Genomic DNA, 20,173 nt, shown 5'->3' on the forward strand with positions numbered 1-20,173 from the left:
TTTATGATAATGGAGCGACGCCTGCAAGCTAGTTCAGGCAGACAACTCAAGCTCATTGACTCACACCTAAACTGCAAGATATCTGGCCTCTCCTGCAGCTCTGCAATTGCAAGCTCTGCCCTGAATCATTACTAAGGTCTCGCTTTCAACCCACTTCCACCCCAGCATCCACCTGTAGGCTCCGACAGGGGGTTTAAGATGTTATCTCATCACTCCTCAAATTCTGCATGCAGAACAATTCTGCAAGGAGTGATAAAGTCAGAGCCAGACGCCAAACAGTCGTGTTATGCTGCCATACCAAATGCTTCAGCAGTTACAAACGTTAGTTGACCAACTGAACTTAGAGTAAACTTTAGACAATGTTTCACTTACACTCAACTCTTTCTTGGAGTCCGTTCTCAGCAATTGTCAGTTGCAAAGATTTTCATGGGATTTATATAGGCTGCAATCATGTGATCCTGAATGTCCTTGGGGGGCTAGGAAGTGGGGAACAGCCATTAGGAATGAATGGGAACAGAGGAAATTTAGTTCTTTACCGCTCTAAATGGACCTCTACCCTAGAATTATCATCAGAATTTCTACATAATACAATCCCTACACTTTACAAAAAGTTATTTTTACCACAGAATACATTATACCTTTTTGTTACCTGCCAAGTGACCTCAGATGTAAATTAGCAGTTTTTCTAACTCCAGCATGTTTACATTTGTCTTTTGGGATTGTGTTCATTAATGCACTCTGTCCCTCAAGTAAAATAAATAAAAATAAAACGCTGATTCTGAAGGGCCATCCACTTGTCATCTGCTCTTCCTGGATGGATGAAAGCTAATACACAAGGCCACCCATAAGGGGGTGTGAAGGGGAGAGCTTTCTGGGGCCCAGCCTGCATGGGGGGGGGTTGTCAGGAAAATCATGGTCAATTGTAGAGTTAAGCTGTGATAACCATAATTTATTTCTAACCTGAATAATAACCACTCTAATCAATGCAACAATAAATGAATTGTATTTATACATGTGGTACATATATAGCCTTTTTCGAAATGTAAGCCCTCTTTCTTAAAACAGAATTACCTTTTTTTATTATATTAACAACCTGGATGGGCATTGACTGCCACTTTGAAAGTAATGTCAACTTCATAGCTAAGCTATGTAAGCACAAATGTCAGAGTGTCAGAAAACAGTACAGGAAAAAATGAGACAACTTTAATGGAAAATTAATTACATGCTTTAAAATAATGGGCTAAAACTGGCAGGAAAAATGGCCAAAAAAGAAGCAGATATAGGTTAAAATTGGCCAAAAGAAAAAGCAAACATGGGTTCAAAGTCACAATGGGGCAAAAACTGGCAAAAAAGGGGGTAGGTAGATAGGTAGATAACCACAAAAATGGGTTAAGGGTGGCAAAAATAGGCAAAAAGTAGCAAATGTCATAAAACTGCCAAAAACCTGGTGAAAAATGATCGTTCTTTTGCAAAACAATGGCAAAAATGGGAGCAAAAAAGTAGCAAAAATGATCATAATGTTGCAAAGTGATGGCAAAGATGGGCACAATGTGGCAAAAATTGCTGAAAGTGACCAAACAGTTGCTAAAATACATGTAGAGTGTCAAAAATGTATAAAAAAGATGCAAAAATGGCAAAAAGGGTGGAAAACAGCAAAAATGGGTTAAAATTGGTAAAAGGAGTAGCAAAAATGGACAGAAAAGGGATGGAAAAGGGGTTAAAAAGTGGCACAAACAAATAATTCCAACATTAAAGCCCAGTAAGTTTGACACACTTTTCAGGTCCAAAATGAGGTAACTGTTAGCCAGGACACTAGCATTAATGCTACTGATGCAATAGAAATGCATTGACATCATCAATAAATTACGACTGGAGAAGGCCCATTTATTGGGTTTTTCAGGGGTCCAGCCAACTCTGTAATCGGCCCTGCTATTACAAGGTATAAAAGGGGGTCTTAAAATATAACCTCTGTTATAGCAAAAGGGAGCCAATGTCATGGGCTTTTTATTTTAACAGTTAGTCAACATTAGTCCTCTGGGAGATTCTGACATTAACAAAGAAAATCTGGCATTTAAATAAGGAAACAAATTTCATGCGCCACATGTTGCCGAAGGCTGATAGTGTTCTTACTAGACAATGTACGGTTCGTTAATGCAGCTCACACATACTGAGGCTAAAAATGCACTTTATTATTTTGTCTTGACTGTGAAGATGCCCACAGACTCTGTCTTTCATTTCCCCTTCCTGCTGGGACGCATCAAGTCAGAACAATGAGTAATTTATTTAGCATCGTTATGAACTGTGAAATGTTAGAAATAGACAGACTAATCGTATTAATGCATTTTGCAGTCTCAGAGTGTCATGATATCTCTGAGCTCCAACATTGGCAAGCTCATCTTGGATGTGAATATCTGACTTATTCATTTAATTAATCATCTATGTTTCAGTGTGAGGGTGGTCAGGTTGATTCTCATGTATCATGACTAAAAACCTTCACAGACTGTGAGAGTGGAGTAATTGCATACATGATTGTGTCTAGCTGTGGGTAAACAGCATTGTCCTTTGCATACTAAGGGGTATCCAGTGGTTTATTATATCCCTGCCCTTGCATATTGCCTCATTCAGTTGCAGTCATTATCACGCTCTCTTTCACTCCACCAGGACGGTGATGAAGTCTGGCTCTGAGCTGGTGCGGGTGGGGCTGAGGACGTTCTTTGAGAATGCAGCCGAGGACCTGGAGAAGACGTTCGAGAACCTTAAGCTGGGGAAGTTCACTCACTCTCGCTCGCAGATGAAAGGGGTGTCGCAGAATATCAACTACACCACCGTCGCTCTGCTCCCCATTTTAACCGCTCTGTTTGAGCACATCACTCAACACCACTTTGGAGTCGACTTGCTTTGTGAGTACAGGAGTGACAGCACAGGAATGATCAAAAATTGTGTGAGAGGAAGCTTAAGAACCGGAGTCAAGTGTCAGTGTTAACTCGAGTGTAGTGCTGAGATGACAGGCTTCTTACATCCTGATACCACGGAATATATCTGTCACTTACCAACACAAGCATACGCTACAGCTTCTACCTTTAAATATGAATTAGAAAATAACAAGGGACATTTACACAGGGCTTTATGCTACTCATGCATCATTGTAAAGCCTGTGTAATGTATACTTGAGAGCCAGGTTTGGATATTTATATTCTAAGATGCAAAAAACTCTTCTTATCAGCTTTAGCTTTACTTTGAGTATAATTTGCTTGATAATACGATGAAGTTGAACTATGATGCTGAATGTGTCAAGCTTGTTAACATTTTCAAGCACCTCTGTCTGCCTGCCTTCAGCTCTGAAGAACCTGAAGCATGGCATTTAATATTTTTCATTCTCATTTTTGTCCTTTCTTTTCTAGTGGATGATGTTCAAGTGTCCTGCTATCGAATCCTGACCAGTCTCTATGCATTGGGCACTGGAAAAAACATCTATGTGGAGAGGTATCTTAATCCCAACCTTGTGAACCTTATTGATATTCATAACATCTTTTACCAACTCCCATCTTCTCCTCGTCCCTCAGACAGCTGCCAGCTCTTGGTCAGTGTCTGGCCACCCTGGCTGGAGCCATGCCTGTGGCCTTCCTGGAGCCTTTGCTCAACACATACAACCCCTGCTCCGTTTTTAATACAAAGAGTGCCAGAGACAGAGCTGGTAGGTCAAGTGGATTTATTATTCAGATATAAAACAATCCATTTAAAGGGGAGGTCCAAAGTGGCCAATTAAAAAGCTTTTTTTAGGGTAAAGCAGGGGTATTTTGTTTTTAGAATCATCTTAATTTAAGATACTCTTGATGTTTTCACATTTTATTAAATGCTTATTCAATGCCTATTAAAAGTAATCACCCCTTTGGATGTTTTACCCTTTTATTGGTGTCACAAATTGATTATGGTCAGTATAATTTGGCTTTTATGACAAAAATACTATTTAATTTCAAAGTGAAAACAGATTTCTATAAAGTATTGTCAATAAAATAAAAATGTGCAAGGTAAAATAAATGATTGCATAAATATTCACCCCTTTAAAGTGACTGACTTCATTTAACAAAGTCCCAGCCAGTCAGAGCTAGTAGTCTAGTGATAATAGTATGAAGACACCTGGAAGGTCCAGTCACTGGTATATCAGTATTCTTGGCTACCATTACACCATGAAGACAAAGGAACACTTCAAGCAACTCTGAAAAAAACGTTATTAAAAAAATTCCAAGGCATTTAACATCCCCTGGATGTTGAAGCCATCATGAAGAAATTGAGGAAATATGGCACATTTGTAAATCTGCCTTGATCAGGCTGTCCTCACAAACTGACTGACTGTGAAAAAAGGAGACCAGTGAGAGAGGCCACCAAGTCACCTATGACTACTCTGAAGAGTTACAAGCTTCAGTGGCTGAGAGAGATAGACGCCGCATACAACTGTTGCATTAGTTCTTCACCAGTCAAAGCTTTATGGGAGAGTGGCAAAGAGACAGCAACTATTGAAGAAAACTCATACTGGACTAGAGTTTGCCAAAAACCATGTGGGAGACTCGATGGCCAAGTGGGAGAAAGTTCTTTGGTCTGATGGTGGTGATTTTTGGCTTTCAGACAGGATTTTTTTGCAGACACCAACACTGCATATCACCACAAACACACCATCACCTTTGTGAAGCACAGTGGTGGCAGCATCATGCTGTGGGGATGCTTCTTGGCAGCTGGCCCTGGAGGGCTTGTAAAGAAAGAGGGTAAAATAAATGTGGCAAAATCTAGGAAACTCATGCAGAACAATGTTTTTCAGTCTGCAAGAGATCTGCTGCTTGGGACAAGATTTATTTTACAGCAAGACAAATGCCAAATTATAATGACCATGCTTGATTTATAAAATTAATCAATAAAGGGTAAAACATTTAATGGGATGATTGCTTTTTATAGGCACTGTATGTATGTTTTTCCTGCGCTAAATTATACACATTGCACATAATATGCATATCTTTGAGAAAAGCCTTCCTCATCATGATAAAAATGTAATTTCATAATGTAAATAATAATGTAATTTGAATTTCCTGTGATGTTTTCAGTCCTTGGTATAAGTGACTCAGTGGAGGCGATGTGTCCCGGCATGCCGCGGCTGGACGGTCTAATGAAGGACATCAATGACATGGCTGAGTCTGGAGCGAGGTACACAGAGATGCCTCATGTTATCGAGGTGGTGCTACCAATGCTGTGCAACTATCTGTCCTACTGGTGGGAGAGGGGGCCTGAGAACCAGCCTGCCAGTGGGGGCAGCATCTGCTGCACAACAGTTACCTCAGAGCACCTGAGCGTCATCCTGGGCAACATCCTCAAGATCCTCAACAACAACCTGGGCATCGATGAAGCCTCCTGGATGAAGAGGATTGCAGGTTGGTGTTGGTTGGGATGATAAAACCTAGTTGCTACAACTTTTTTGGTATCATGTGTTCATTTCTTAAGCCTGTAATTTTTATCTAGGGCAGTACAGTGGTGTTACTGTCATTTGTTACTGTAATCTAATTTTGGTAGCCATAACATCTATTGCTTTCCATCTCACAATGCTGGAATTAAAACCATACTGAAATAAAGGCAAGCTTTTAACTAACTGTCTGTATAAAATAACCCATAGTGTCCTCTCTCTTTAGTGTATGTGCAACCCATCATCAGCAAGGCCCGTGCAGACCTGCTGAAGAGCCACTTCCTGCCCACACTAGAGAAACTGAAGAAGAAGACAGTCAAGGTTGTTTCTGAAGAGGAGCTGCTGAAAGCAGACAGTAAAGGAGACACTCAGGAGGCTGAGCTGCTCATCCTCGATGAGTTTGCTGTACTCTGCAGGGACCTGTATGCCTTTTACCCAATGCTCATCCGTTATGTGGATAACAACAGGTTAGATCACTGACTGTTGGATGACAAAGCTGTTTGAAGGAGTATTTAGAAGGATATTAAGGAAATGCGAGTGCTTGCAGAAAAGATAAAGAGGTTGTTTAAATCCTTCTCTCTTTCTGCAGGTCCAGGTGGCTGAAAGAACCAGATGCTGACTCCAATGAGCTCTTCAAAATGGTCGCTGAGATATTTATTCTCTGGTGCAAGTCACATGTAAGTTTTCTTGGATGCATGCATGCTCTGCAAAAAAACAGGCAGCCCCTGTGTCATAAAACACTGAATAACCCCTAAGAGCTCCTTTAATAACCTAAGACATTTGTCCCTAGAGACAAAAAATCTCTACTTCCCAAAAACTGCTGAAAAAATTGTATTTATTAATATGTTTTTCCACTTTAAATGAGTAAGTCTTTTAAAACCTCAAGTATGAATGTCAAATATTAATTATATATATTGGGGGATAACCCTTTAAAGCCCAGTAAATTCTCACAACTCCACTGTTTTTTATTAAAAAAAAAAATAATAATTTCCATAAAACATATCTGAAGTATTTGGTTATTGTTAATATCAGGCCATGAGATGGGTCAATGATTGGCAGCAACATTCATTTTGATGCATTGTTTTTTTGTTTTTGTTTTTTTTGTTTTTGTTTTTTGTTTTTTTCTTTTTTTCAGTATCAGATTTTTAAAAAACCTCAATCTCATAGTTGTAGGGAGAAAAATGTCTGCTTCCTAAAACCAGTTGTAAAAATATTATATTTATATATATTTTTTTCACTTTAAACAAGTCAATCTTTTAAAGCTACTTCAGCCTGAAAAGTACATGTCAAATATTAATAATATATTTTGGATATTTTAACCCTTTAAAGCCCAGTATGTTTTCACAACTCCCCCTGTTTTTTAATTGAAAATAATAATAACCATAATAACAATTTCCAGAAAATTCATTTCAAGGAGTATTTGATTATTATTATTATCAGGCCCTGAGATGGGTCGGCAATTGGCAACAACACTGATTTCGAGGCACTGTTATTTTTTGCAGTGTTGGATTTAAAAAAAAAAACTCACTTTTGTGGTCCTAGGGCCAAAAATGTCCACAACCAGCTGTAATAATATTATATATTAATTTTTCTTCCACTTTAAATTGATCATTTTTTAAAAACCACCTCCGCCTGAAATATACATATCAAATTATATTTATATTGTGGGGATTTTAGCAAGTATGTACCCTTGAAGCAAACAGTAAAAGTGTGAAATTTTGCAGCGTACTTTGAATGGGAAAAAAGTAGCACCATCTGGTGGAAAAATTACAGAATTACAGTTGAAAGCTAGTAGTCCAAAATAAAATCGTAACATTAAGGAATGCATTTGTGTTTTCTTAAGATAAATGTGAGATCAAAATGGCATTTTCGGTGGTTTTCAGTGGGACATTTTAAGTCGATAGGAACAAATGCGTCAGTTTTCGTGTAGCTTTTGAGCTGTCTTTTTTCAACACAGCCAAAATGGCTTGAAAAAAAAAGAAAAAAAAAATGAATGGCACAAAATGTCCCTAGGATCTCCTAAGGATTAAATATATCTTCTTTTTGCATGTGTTTTCCTGCAGAATTTCAAAAGAGAAGAGCAGAACTTCGTGGTCCAGAATGAAATCAACAACCTCTCCTTCTTGACTGGAGATAATAAAACCAAGATGTCTAAGGTAGGTATTGCATTTTTTCTTTACTCAGCCAAGTTAAATACCCTGTTTTGAAAGCAGCTCTTCCAGTCAAGTTTCAGGACACCTTTAACCAGTAAAATGTCACGTTTCAGTTGGCAAAGCTGACAAAGATCCAAAATAAGCACAATCACACCTGTCCTTGACTTCTGATTGTGTGCGCGGATTTATGAATGCATGATTTTAGAGCGACATGACAAAAACTAACACTCATTCTTCAGTTGAGATTTATTCCTCCACACCTTCTGCTTTAAAATGGTCAGAGCATTTTAGTTCTTGTCTGCCTGAATCAGCTGTTTAAAGGCAAACAAATGGTTTTCGTTGTAGTTCACATCCATGTGAGGACTGCAATCCTCCATTAACCGCACCTTCACCTTTTTCCTCTATCTGCCTTTCTCTTTCTGTCCCTCTTTCTGTCTCAAACAGTCCTTTAAGGAAAAGGTAGAGTGATGCAGTGCATGAGCCGTTCACCTGCCAGCTCATTGGCTTGAATGCTACTGTTTCCATGCAGAAAAGCCAATAGCTTGTGCCGCCGCTATATAGTCTTTAGTGTAGTTATAAAACATGTCTTCATTTTTTGTGGCCTATGTTCGTCATCATGTGAATTCTCATTTCCTCATGGGCGGATCACATTTCATCTCGAGTGTTGACGCTCGCCCCTTCTGTTGATCACCTGTGACTGATGTGTTTGCAGTTGAAGAATTGTGTTTCCCTGTATCTGTAATTGTGTTTGACCGATGATTTCCTCAAGCTATGTCTGTAACGTCATGGTCGATGGGTGTTAACTGTGTGCATACAGTACATGTGTCTCTGTGTATGTACATTAATATGTAAGTACATGTTTTTAATATGCCAGCTGCTTCTAAGTGACTCCAAATTGCAGTCTTCTCTTTATGACAGGGGTCCTCAAATGGTGGCCAGGTCCAGTCTGCCAGTACCAGTTATCTGGCCCACATGAAGCCTTGTTATAATTTTAGATTACAAAGGGTAAAATAATGCGGTCAGGAGGAAGTTTGTCCTCTTAAACGAGGTATTTTGACTCTTTCCACAAGTGAACTTTTTGAAAATGATTTTGTTTTCATTTTTTTGTACATTGCCCATAAAAAATATTCACCTCCAGTTTTACTGTTTCATTGATTTTATAGATCAATCATTTATTTATTTGTTTATTGATCTGTTTAAAGCTCAAAGCTCTATGGGAGAGTGGCAAAGAGAAAGCTAATGTTGAAGAAAACTCAGATTAAATCTTGACTAGAGTTTACCACAAACCATCTGGGAGACTCCATGCTCAAGTGAAGAAAGTTCTTTGGTCTGATGAGACCAATGTGGTGCTTTTTGACCATCAGACAAGACACCAAACACTGCACATCACCACAAACACACCATCTAGACTGTGAAGCACGGTGGTGGCAGCATCATGCTGTGGGGATGCTTCTCAAGTAAAATGAATGCGGAAAAATATGGGAAAATCCTGGAAAACAATCCTATTCAGTCTGTGGGAGAACTGCAACTTGGGAGGGGATTTATTTTCTACCAAAGCAATGACTGGAAACATACAGCGAAAGCTACACAGAAATAATTTAAAGATAACAAGGTGATTGTTGTGGAGTGGCTGAGTCAAAGCCCAGACCTCAATCCAATAGAGGATTTGCTGCTGGACTGTCTGTCTTTTTACACCCAATCCCTGTGCAACCTGACAGAGCTTGAGCAGTTTAACAAAGAAGAATGGAGTAAAACTGCAGTGTGCAGATGTGCAAGCATGATTGAGACCTATCCTCACAGACTCAGTACTGTGATTACAGCTACAGGTGCGTCTACTAAACACTGACTTGAAGGGAGTGGATATTTTTGCAGTCACTTTTTTTTATTACATATTTTCAATTGCTTGACATTGTTTTGTAGAAATCTGTTGTCACTTTGACATTAAAGAGTTTTTTTAAAGTTAAAAAAAAATTGTATTGACCATTATTGATTTATAAAATCAATAAAAGGGTGAAACATCAAAGAGGATGAATACTTTTATAGGCACTGTATAACCTTAGGAATATTGAATTGTTATAATGACATGATTTTAAAAAAGTAATAGTAATCAAAGACACAGTAATGTTTATAATAACTTAATTTTTGCAGTGGAGACTGTGAAAACTTACCCCTTTGCTTGATAATCTCAATGAAGTTAGGCCCTTTGGAAAATCAAAATAGGGAGCCATGCTTCATGGTAACACTACTATTACTACTACTATCTGCTAGTTTTATTTTTTAGCTGATGTGTGAAGCACAGAATCAGTCTGGTCAAAGGGCCAGGAAATATTTGCTTAAGTTGCTTCTTCCTTATTTGAGTACAGCTGATGCGCTTCTGTTCAAAGCAGTCTTCAGCAGACTGCTGTCAAGATATCCATTTACTCATTGAAGAGAAGTTTGCTGGTGAAAATATGACAAACTAGAAAAGCACTCGGAGAGCACAGACCTCCGCTTTTAGCCCTATCTCCCAACAGTGAAGAATCCTTTAAAAAATTCCTGGATTCATCCCCATGTGCCCATTACTCCCTCTCCAGTGGGGTGGAAACACGAAGAGGCAAAGCAATGACTTTGCCTGGGTGGACTGTCATTGTGGAAGCATTGCCTGCCGGTACCAACGCATGCACTGACAGTCTCACCCATGGTCTCACTGGACGACTGGAAGTCATGGCAGAGGGTGAATATTCCTCTATTCCTCCCAGCATTGTGATTATTCTCGCTACAATTAGCTGTCTTCCTCTCTGTTACGCTCCGACTCGTCTCCTCGACCGGGCGTGCGTCTTTCAAGCTCTATAAACTCCAAGACTTTGAATAGAAACACACCCAAAAACTGCTGCTGGGATTGAAGTTACTCATGTCCGCCATCTCCTGGTGTAAAGTGGTAACAGCACAGACCTCTGCCATTAGCCCTATCTCCCAATAGTACAGAATCCCTAAAAAAATTCCTGGATCCAGACGGTGATCCAGATCACTCCCAAAATCTAATAAGTTCTTCCTTATGCCTTTCTGACATTTCCTAAGAATTTCATGAAAATCCATTCACAACTTTTTGAGTTATGTTGCTAACAACGAACAAACCCACCCGATCACATAACCTCCTTGGCGGAGGTAAAAATGGTGAAGGGTTGCAAAAGACCAGCTTATTAGCTTGTTGAACCAGCTTATAGCTGTCATAGCTTCTTCAAACATACCCTTTTGTTTTTCTGAACATTAATCTCATGATTTCTTTTCAAGTCTGGAGGACAAGATCAGGAGAGGAGACACAAGAAAAGACGCGGTGAGTTCTACTCGATTCAAACCTCGTTGATTGTGGCAGCTCTGAAGAAGATGCTGCCGATTGGCCTCAACATGTGTACACCAGGAGATCAGGAGCTCATCTCTTTAGCCAAGACTCGCTATCTCCTGGTGAGACTGCTTTTTTTTTAGAACATTGGTCTAAGAATTCACTGTCATCTTTGTCCTTTAACATGAACATGTTTGAAACATTTCACTGCGACAGAGTTTAAATTCTCACCCCTGTTCCTGTTAATGTTCAACAGAGAGACACAGATGATGAGGTCAAAGACCATATTCGGCAGAATCTTCATCTTCGAGAGAAGGTAAACTTGTCCCAACGCAAAATCAAGTCATAAGCTAGCAAACATTGTGTTCATAGTGTTTAACATCCTCCTGTGTACCACCGTCTCAGTCAGAGGACCCTGCAGTGAGGTGGCAGCTAAACCTGTACAAGGACATAGCGATGAGGAGTGAGGGGCCTCCAGATCCTGACAGGGTGGTGGACCGAATCCAGAGGATCTCTGCTGCTGTCTTCAACCTGGAGCAGGTCTCTTCACAAACAAATAAACCTATCCTTGCATATTCTGTGATGAAAATAACCTCAGAGGGTCATCAGCCCACTTTAGTTCAGACCTTTAACTGGAGTTAGAACAACAGATTTTTAACACACCTTTTCCAAACATCCTAGTTTTATTTTGTATGCTTTCATTATTTTACTTTGCACAAATCACTGTTGTGCAATAATGTGTTTTAACTTTGTAATGTTCAAAGATTGTGAAATCAAGTTAAAACTGAGGGTTATCTTCTAGTTTAAACACAGTACAAAAACTTCAGTAAGGGTTGAGCTGTCACTGGAGAAAGCATCATGGCAAAAACAAAAGAAATCAGTTTAGACTTGAGAAAAACAATTTTTGATGCTCACAAAGCAGGAGAAGGATCTAGAAAGTTATCCCAGAAGTTTAAAGAGAGCCACACAGCCTGGCAGAGGTAGAAAGAAAAAGAATTTCAAAGACTCTGGAACGAAGACTAGTGAAAGATGTGTCTAAAGACCCCAAGGACACTATTGAATGACTTAGCCTAGTCTGGAGTTGTAGTCTCTAGGAAGACCATCACTAGACCCCGGCACAGGAATGGACCAAGTAAAACTCCACTTCTCCAGAAGAGACCCTTTCAAGTCAGACTGAAGTATGTTCAAGACAACCTGGAGAAAGATTCTGCACACTGGGAGCGTGTCCTTTGGTCAGATGAGATCAAACCAGAGCTCTTTGGCCATAGAGATGATGTTGCTTATGTTTGGAGAAAGAAGGGAGAGGCATATAACCCAAAGAATACCGTCCCCAAAGTGAAACATGGCTGTGGGAGCATTATGCTGTAGGAAAGCTGCAGTGTTTCTGTAACTGGGACTGGGAATCATGAAGATTTTGAAAGAAGAAACCTCAAGCAGTCAGCAGCAAAACTGGGTCTGGTCATCACTTTGTCCTCCAATGCACGAAAAAATACTGGTTAAGAACTACCTCCAGAAGACCAAGGCGAGCGTTATTGACTGGCCTGCAGAAAGCTCGACTTGAATCCCACTGAAAATATGTGGGGTGAACTGAAGACCAAGGTCCATATCAGAAGACCATCAGACCTGAAGGAGCTTGAGAGATTGACCAGAGAAGACTGGGCTGAGATTCCTCAGAAGATGTGTCTAAGACTTGTTGAAAACTACAACTGGCTGTTATCCAGCAAAAAGGAAACACAACTGACTATTAGCATCGGGGGAGATGAATGATCTAGACCCTGGTACTTTTTGTTTTTGTGAAATAACTTTGTAATTTTTTAAGATTTATTAAGGGCCACTGATTTATTAATTTATTATTACTTTTCAAATAGAGCAGGCAGGCCTTTATATTGCACACTTTATAATATTAATACTGAATGAATCCTACCTGCCTACTAAGCTGTGCTTGGCGGTGGGGGCTCTTCCTCACTCTCACTGTAAGCAGCAAGCTGGGTGAGGAGCTGCAGCTGCTGCAGGATTCTTGGCAATGCTTCACATAAAGATTCTCTTGGTTCTCCAGATTAGCCACTCCACATCTGGATATGATTTTACCTAATACACAACTAATAGCACTTTAAAAAGACTTCTTATTAAAGATGATGCTAGATTTATTTAAGGTTATTTTATATTCACAAGTCATTTGTGTGAATCTGTATAGGATGTTGTCTGCTTCACATTAATCACAATCAATTACATTAGTAGTTAGTGTAAGCACCAGTATTCAGCCAAAGCCTGGTTTGTAGAGTAAATGGAAGATTTTTTTTTTTAAAAGTCCATGTTTATTCTCTATATCTGAACTGATTCAGCCACATAAGTATGACAGCTGGAGAGAATAAACTCAATGATATTTGGGAGCAAAGTTACACTTGGCTTGTTTAAACATTTCTGACTCCTTTCTTTTTTATGCTTTTCCTCACCTTGGCTCACTAAAGTTCATGATGAATCTCAAAAATACAAAGTACAAGTACTGAGGAAATTCCAGTTCTAGTTTCACAGCACAATATGTGTTTTCCCTTGCAACAGAGAATACTGATCCACTATTCTCATGATTATGTTTTCTTAACACTGACTTCCTCTTCTTCTCCCAAAAGGTTGAACAGCCACTGAGATCAAAGAAATGTGTGTGGCAGAAGTTGCTCTCAAAGCAGAGAAAACGGGCGGTCGTCGCCTGTTTCCGAATGGCCCCACTTTATAATCTTCCAAGGTATGATTGTCTACATCACACCTGAGCGTCTGATTCTCTGCTGTACAGAATCATGTTGAAATGCCTAATAATCATAATTTAAAGATGTTTAATCCATTTGTACTATCAGCACGTGGTTGGCAAGTGGTGATATGAGCTGTAATGGACAAATAGCGGCATACTTTCTCCTTCTTCTTTCTGACTCAGGACCCATCTCCGTGGGTTCTGACCCTCCATTAATGCACAGCTTCCCTCCCTGCATTTGTAGGACAAATGTCTGGCCTGCGGCTGTTATCAAGAAGTAGAAAAAGGGACACTGGCAATTTCATGCCCTGCTGCTCTGTAACTCAATCACAGGAAGTCAGGCAGAGAGCTACAGTAGGGAAGAAAACAATTACAAAGACCAACCTGGGGGTGGCCATCTTCAATATGTGCTCAGACTGTGGCGCCCACACGCTTGCCTGACAGCATGACTCATTTATTCAGAGCTGATGACAGTGAAATATGACACAGCATAGCCTATAATTATCAGACACTATTTACAATTTACTGTACTTGTTTGGAGTAATTGATTTGTGTCTGTGGTTTAATGTGAAGCTTCTGGCTCTTCCTGAGTTTTACACATTCAGATGTCACATTTTCTCTTTTGTCTCTCTGTGCAGCCTTTGTTCTCTTTTCAATGTCACACTCTATTGTACCTCATCCCCTCAGGCACAAAAATAATAATTACTTCCTGAATGCCTACCGACATATTTGGCTGGAGATAATGCATGAGAACTCAGACTATGACAGTCTGCTCTCCATGCTGACGGTAATTTAGTGCTGATCAAACATTGCTACTGTATGACTTTGCATTACAAACCTACCTTTCTCAACTATCCCAGCTTTCCTACAGCTATGGTTTGTGCTACAAGTTCAACTCCCATTCTGATATGCATGCTTTCTTTTGTTTGGGTTTGGTTTTTACTGGCCCTCATTTGTGTAGTAATGTGGCCAGCTGAGATAAGAGACGCTTTAAAAATCATTCTTTTAAACTGTAAAATGCAGAAAGGCATTCGCTATGTCTGTAAGCTAAATAAGAATCTAACTAAAATATACAGTACAGCTCATCTAGATCTGTTAAAACTTTAAAGCACGCAGTAAAAGCTTGCCAGTCTTTAGTTATTTGAAGCTACTCAAACAGAGGAGCTTTAGGAATGCTAGAAATTATATTTTTCGCTGACTGCCGAGATCAGATCTACATATGGGCCTGTTTGTGACTGACTGACTAAGTGATGATACTTTCAGAGCCATACAGAGCCGGGTTGCGCTAAGGGCGGGGTTTAGTTGTACTATGAGTGGTTGTATACAATGACTGCTAGCGGAGTGATTAGCCCCGACTTAGCCACAGTGGCAGTTTTATCAGTGTTTGACATGTCTTTATTAAAACAGGGGCAGAGAGCAATGCTGAGACCTTTTCATGAAGGAAAAGATGTTTCCGCTCCTCTCGCAGTCTGCTTCGGGAAAGGGTTTGCGATTGTTGCAGGTGTGGTTAGCCGGTGTATCCAACGGCTGATGCCATGGTAGCTGTTGGTTCAGGTGTACCTGTAGGACAAGCGGCAATATAATTGGAACTGGACCACATTTCTTTATTTAAAGAGCATAAAACCACAGCAAAAGCTGTTTTAATTGTTTTAATTAATTTTATTCACCATCACCAAACATAATTTTGTCTTGTCACCGAATGTTCCTCCAATCGCTTTCTGAGAATTTTTTGAAAGGTCCTGCCCTTCCCAAATGCTTTCTATGGGAGCTTTCCAAGATTAATGTGAAATAAATTAAGGCAATAGATATATGAAACAGTCTGTAGCATTGTGCATACCTTGTTCGGGGGAGTAGGCGGAGCTACTTCTCTCCCCCGTCCGGCATTACAACAGGCAACTCAGATAGTTGTAGTCAGCCATATACTTGGTTTTAATCTAATCTTATCCTTTTTATCATACATAAATGTGGTTCTAGTTCTATAAAACTACGCTATGCTAAAGCTACATTAGGGGTAATCAATGCAGTGGAGGCAGCCATTACAATGGCAACTAAACCCCGCCCATAGCGCAACTCAGCCCTGTACGGCAAGTCAGTCAGTCACATATAGACCCATGTGTAGGGCTGACCTCAGCTGTCAGCCAAAAAAACTATTCCTTTACACTTTCAACCAAGCCAAAAGTTGATGCTAAGCTATGCTAATCAACTCCTATCTGCATCTACAGTGCTTAACAAATTTATTAGACCACCTGTCATAAAAACGAGAAAACATACATATTTTAGAAATCTTTCAAAAACTTGTTTAAAACTAAAAATGTTATTGTAATTTATTTGACAAATAACAAACTGAAACAACTAGTCCTTTTTCACACATAATAACCAAAAAACGTAATATTTTGTACAGCCTCCTTTGGCCTTGATAACAGCTCGCGTTCTTGCTGGTGTTGTTTTTATGTACTCTTCCACGCTCTCTTTTGTTATTGAGTTCCAAATAGTTTCTAGCTGTTCCCACAGACTTGCTTTAGATGAAACTTTTGTGCCATCAATCTTTGAATCTACTAAATCCCAAATTTGTTCAATAGGATTCAAATCCGGACTTTGACTTGGCCAGTTCATCAGTTCCAGTACGCCAGATTCCTTTTTTCTTGTTCAAATAGTCTCTGCATAGCTTTGAAGTATGCTTGGGGTCATTGTCTTGTTGGTATATGAAACCACGACCAATCAGATTCAGTCCAGAAGGGATTCCATGATGCACTAAGATGTTGTGGTAGACGTTCTTGTTCATGATACTGTCGATTTTCACTAATTTGCCCACGCCGTATCCACAAATGGAACCCCATACCGTCATGGAATCTCCACCATGTTTCATTGTGGGTGCATCTGGCATCAAAACGTTCTCCAGCTTTTCTGTGGACATAAACACGATGATGCTGACCGAAAAGTTCAAACTGGGACTTGTCCGTCTAGAGTACCTTCTTCCAGTCATCAACAGTCCAGTGTTTGTGCTTCCTGGCAAATCTGAGGCATTTCTGGATGTTTGCAGGCCTCAATAATGGCTTCTTAGCAGCTATTCTTCCCTTTGAGCCTTGTTCCGACAGTCGTCTGCTTATGGTCATTCTGGAGACTTTCTCAGACTCTGATCTAGAAGCATTCATCTCTGCCTGAAGATCAGCAGTGGTCTTCCTTCTGTCTCTAGTACTTCAGATTTTGAGGTGTCTGACATCTGCTTCAGTTAACTTTCTTTTCCTGCCTCTTCCTTGGCACATTTTGTAAGTACCAGTCTTGGCAGTTGACTCCAAAGCATACTTGACCACACTGTGAGAACACTTTGTCTTTCCCTATTTGTCTCAGAGACCATCCAGCATCATGAAGTGCTTTAATGCGGACTCTTTCACTTTCAGTGAGCTCTCCACGTTTTACCATTTTGAACAGGAATGAGGAATTTCAAACTGAATACACCTCTTTATACCCAAATTTGAGCCAGCTCACTGGGCTTCTCTGAGAAGTCAGAAATTAATCATGCATAACATTTAACCACTAAAACTATTTTTTCTGAGCAGGAATACAAATAAATAACTATAATTTGACATATTAATCAAGACATAATAATGTGCTTTGCTATTTTTTTTTAAAGTTTTTTTGTAAATCAGTAAATTTGAAAATTCATGAATAACAATAATAATTATATTTTAACATTAAAAATATAATTTGGGTTAAAGAGCTTCTACATATTGGTGTATTAACCATTGCAGAAACATAAAAATTTATTTTGGTAATTACCAGTGCTGTTAATTTAGGGCAGCTGTGGCATAAACCTTACTAAATTTGTTAAGCACTGTATATATTTAGGAATGAACCATTATGGTGTTAATCCTGTGTTAAATTTTGTATTGAGAGGTATTATTCATTTTATTTCCTTCAATGTCAAACACTCTCTGACTATTTCTATCATGCTGATTCATGGAAATGTATTACATTAATGTTAATGAAAGTTTTAATTTCCTCTGAGGTGACCAGCTGGCTGTGCCACCCTAAGCTAACCAGTACTAACCTCTTCCAAAGCAACTTCTATTGTCCTTTGCTCTGCTTCTATCTAACCCAGACTAATGTCCTTTTACCCTTCCTCAGGCATCGCTCTATTAACCTCTTCCTCCTGGCCTATCAGAGAATATGGATAGAAACAGAGGAGTACTCTTTTGAGGAGAAGCTAGTGCAGGATCTTGCAGTAAGTACTTGTCCCCAGGGTCTTTTGTTGGTACCCATAAGCATCACTACCGTGATACCAACTTCCCTGATTTGTCTCAGTGTTTAAAGTGCTTGAAAGCAGTCCAGTTTCAACACTTTGTCACACTTAGTCATCCATATATAAATGGATGCCCATTTTTAGCAAGCATGACATCACCAGTGATGTCAGAGCCAGCTGAGGTGGTTTGACCACTGAACCCCATCTGAATCAGCCATCCTCCTGAGATGCTTGGACTTATAAATGAAACTTCTGAAAGATTTGGCATCTTTCATGAAATTTCCAAAACAAAAAAACACAATGTTGCATTGTGTTGGTTGAGAAAGAAAAAAGAAAATTCTTTCTCAAAAGCTTCAAAGAAAATATTATATTTTTATAATATTTTACACTTTGTATGTCATGGCAGCACTGTACACATGGAAATATTAAAACAGCTCAGGGATTTATGAAAAAGAGATTATAGATTATACAGTGGAGGTGCTGGAACTTGACATGCCCTGCTTAGCTACACACATGGGGTCTTTCTTTTTTTATAATAGTGAAAATTAAAGTTAAAGTAATAAAACAAGGTCTTCTTTAAGCCTTTTTAAATTTCCACATCTCACATTTCTTCCCAAAGTATTTGAAATAAAAGCCACGGGATTCCCTATAAGGTATTGATAGGAAACTTTGTGATTCAATAGACTAGTCACTAAACCTTACAGAGTTGTAGTCTCAATGTGTGCACTATCATGAAATGTTTATCATAGGAAGTCTATGATAACGTGGAACAGGCTCATGGAGAGTCATGCTTAACTTCAGTCTTCACCCTCTAACACTGCTGGTCATCATCCTCGGTATAAGTATGTAATTGTGTCTGATCATCTCTGATTGTGTCTGCATGTGCCTGTCATGTGTCTGTGATTGTGCCTGTTTCTCGTCTGCATGCCACCAGTGTGTCCTCTCGCTGTGTTTTTCTGGCACACCTGATCCTCTGAAGGTAAGTGGACTCTCATATCATAGTGTGTGACACAGGAGCTACATTCCTGAATCTAACTTGTGTGGGTTTCTTCAGAAAACGCAGCCCAAAGTGGAGGAAGAGGAGGAGGAGGAGATCAGAAAGCAGCCGGACCCTCTTCACCAGCTCATTCTGCATTTCAGTCATAACGCTCTGACTGAGTGCAGGTAAGCACACCTGTCCACCTGGCACCAGCACACTTTCCTCCATCTGTGCTGTATTACAGCTTTGGCCTGCTCCTCAGCTAATAAAGAGATGTTTTTAGCTACATCATTGACATTTATTGTAATCTGGGAGACAAACACAGGCAGTTTTCAGTCATACTATAGAATTTCTGTGAACATAATTAAGACTTGTGAATTACTGGACCTTCTAGACACAGGTGTCTTTACACTGTAATCACTTGAGACATGTTCACTGCAGTCAGATGATCCCCACTCCATTAATAGTGAGACTATTTGCACCAATTGTGGCTGGACCTCTGTTTAATTCGGTCAGTCAGTCTAAAGGGGGTGAATGTTTATGCAGTCCTTATTTTATTTTACCTTACATATTTTTGTTTAATTGACATTACTCTGTAGAAATCTGTTTTCCCTTTGACAATGACGAGTTTTGTTTTGTCAAAAAAGTCTAATTATTTTGACCATTATTGAATCAGAAGATCAATAAAGGTAAAAATACAGGGGTGAATACTGTATTCATGGTTTATTATTTTCTTTTCTGTTAGCTCTTTGGAGGAGGATCCCTTGTATATTGCATATGCAGATATGATGGCAAAGGTATGTCATTCTCTGGACTGCTTTCACAAAATTTATTTCAGCAAAGTTTCTGCAGGTTTTACGATCTCATCTTCCTTCCAGAGTTGTGCTGAAGGTGAAGAAGAGGAAGATGAGGAAGGGAAAGAGAAAACGTTTGAGGTACTATTGATTTCTCACAAATACTATTTTCTACCTGAGTTTGTTTTTGATTCGTATTGAGGTTTGGTGTCTGCTATGTTATTGATTTATACAGGAAAAGGAAATGGAGAAGCAAAAGATGCTGTACCAGCAGGCCAGGCTTCATGATCGAGGAGCTGCAGAGATGGTGCTTCAGATGATCAGTGCCAGCAAAGGTAGGAAAAGACAAGCTCACCTTCCTGCCTCCTCGTAACGACTAGCTTGTGTCTACATGATGTATTGTTTCTGGTCATCAGGTCGACTTACTGTTATGGTGACTTACACCCTCAAACTCGGCATCTCCATCCTGAACGGGGGAAACATACTGGTCCAGCAGGTA

The 20,173-nt window shown here is 39.5% G+C and overlaps 1 protein-coding gene across 1 annotated transcript in view; it reads left to right on the forward strand.

Moving 5' to 3' along the window:
- LOC121526088 (ryanodine receptor 3-like) overlaps positions 1-20,173 on the forward strand; it is a 140,330-nt gene that overhangs the window by 99,139 nt on the left and 21,018 nt on the right. Inside the window, 18 exon segments of the mRNA XM_041812420.1 lie at positions 2,662-2,900; positions 3,402-3,483; positions 3,564-3,694; positions 5,094-5,417; positions 5,673-5,913; positions 6,036-6,123; positions 7,510-7,602; positions 8,044-8,058; positions 10,870-11,040; positions 11,175-11,234; positions 11,324-11,458; positions 13,546-13,658; positions 17,787-17,883; positions 18,956-19,065; positions 19,626-19,677; positions 19,759-19,815; positions 19,910-20,009; positions 20,091-20,170. Of these exon segments, the coding sequence (XP_041668354.1) occupies positions 2,662-2,900; positions 3,402-3,483; positions 3,564-3,694; positions 5,094-5,417; positions 5,673-5,913; positions 6,036-6,123; positions 7,510-7,602; positions 8,044-8,058; positions 10,870-11,040; positions 11,175-11,234; positions 11,324-11,458; positions 13,546-13,658; positions 17,787-17,883; positions 18,956-19,065; positions 19,626-19,677; positions 19,759-19,815; positions 19,910-20,009; positions 20,091-20,170 (2,188 nt within the window).

This window comes from Cheilinus undulatus, linkage group 18 (genome assembly GCF_018320785.1).
Source record: "Cheilinus undulatus linkage group 18, ASM1832078v1, whole genome shotgun sequence".
In the NCBI taxonomy this organism is placed as follows: Eukaryota; Metazoa; Chordata; class Actinopteri; order Labriformes; family Labridae; genus Cheilinus; species Cheilinus undulatus.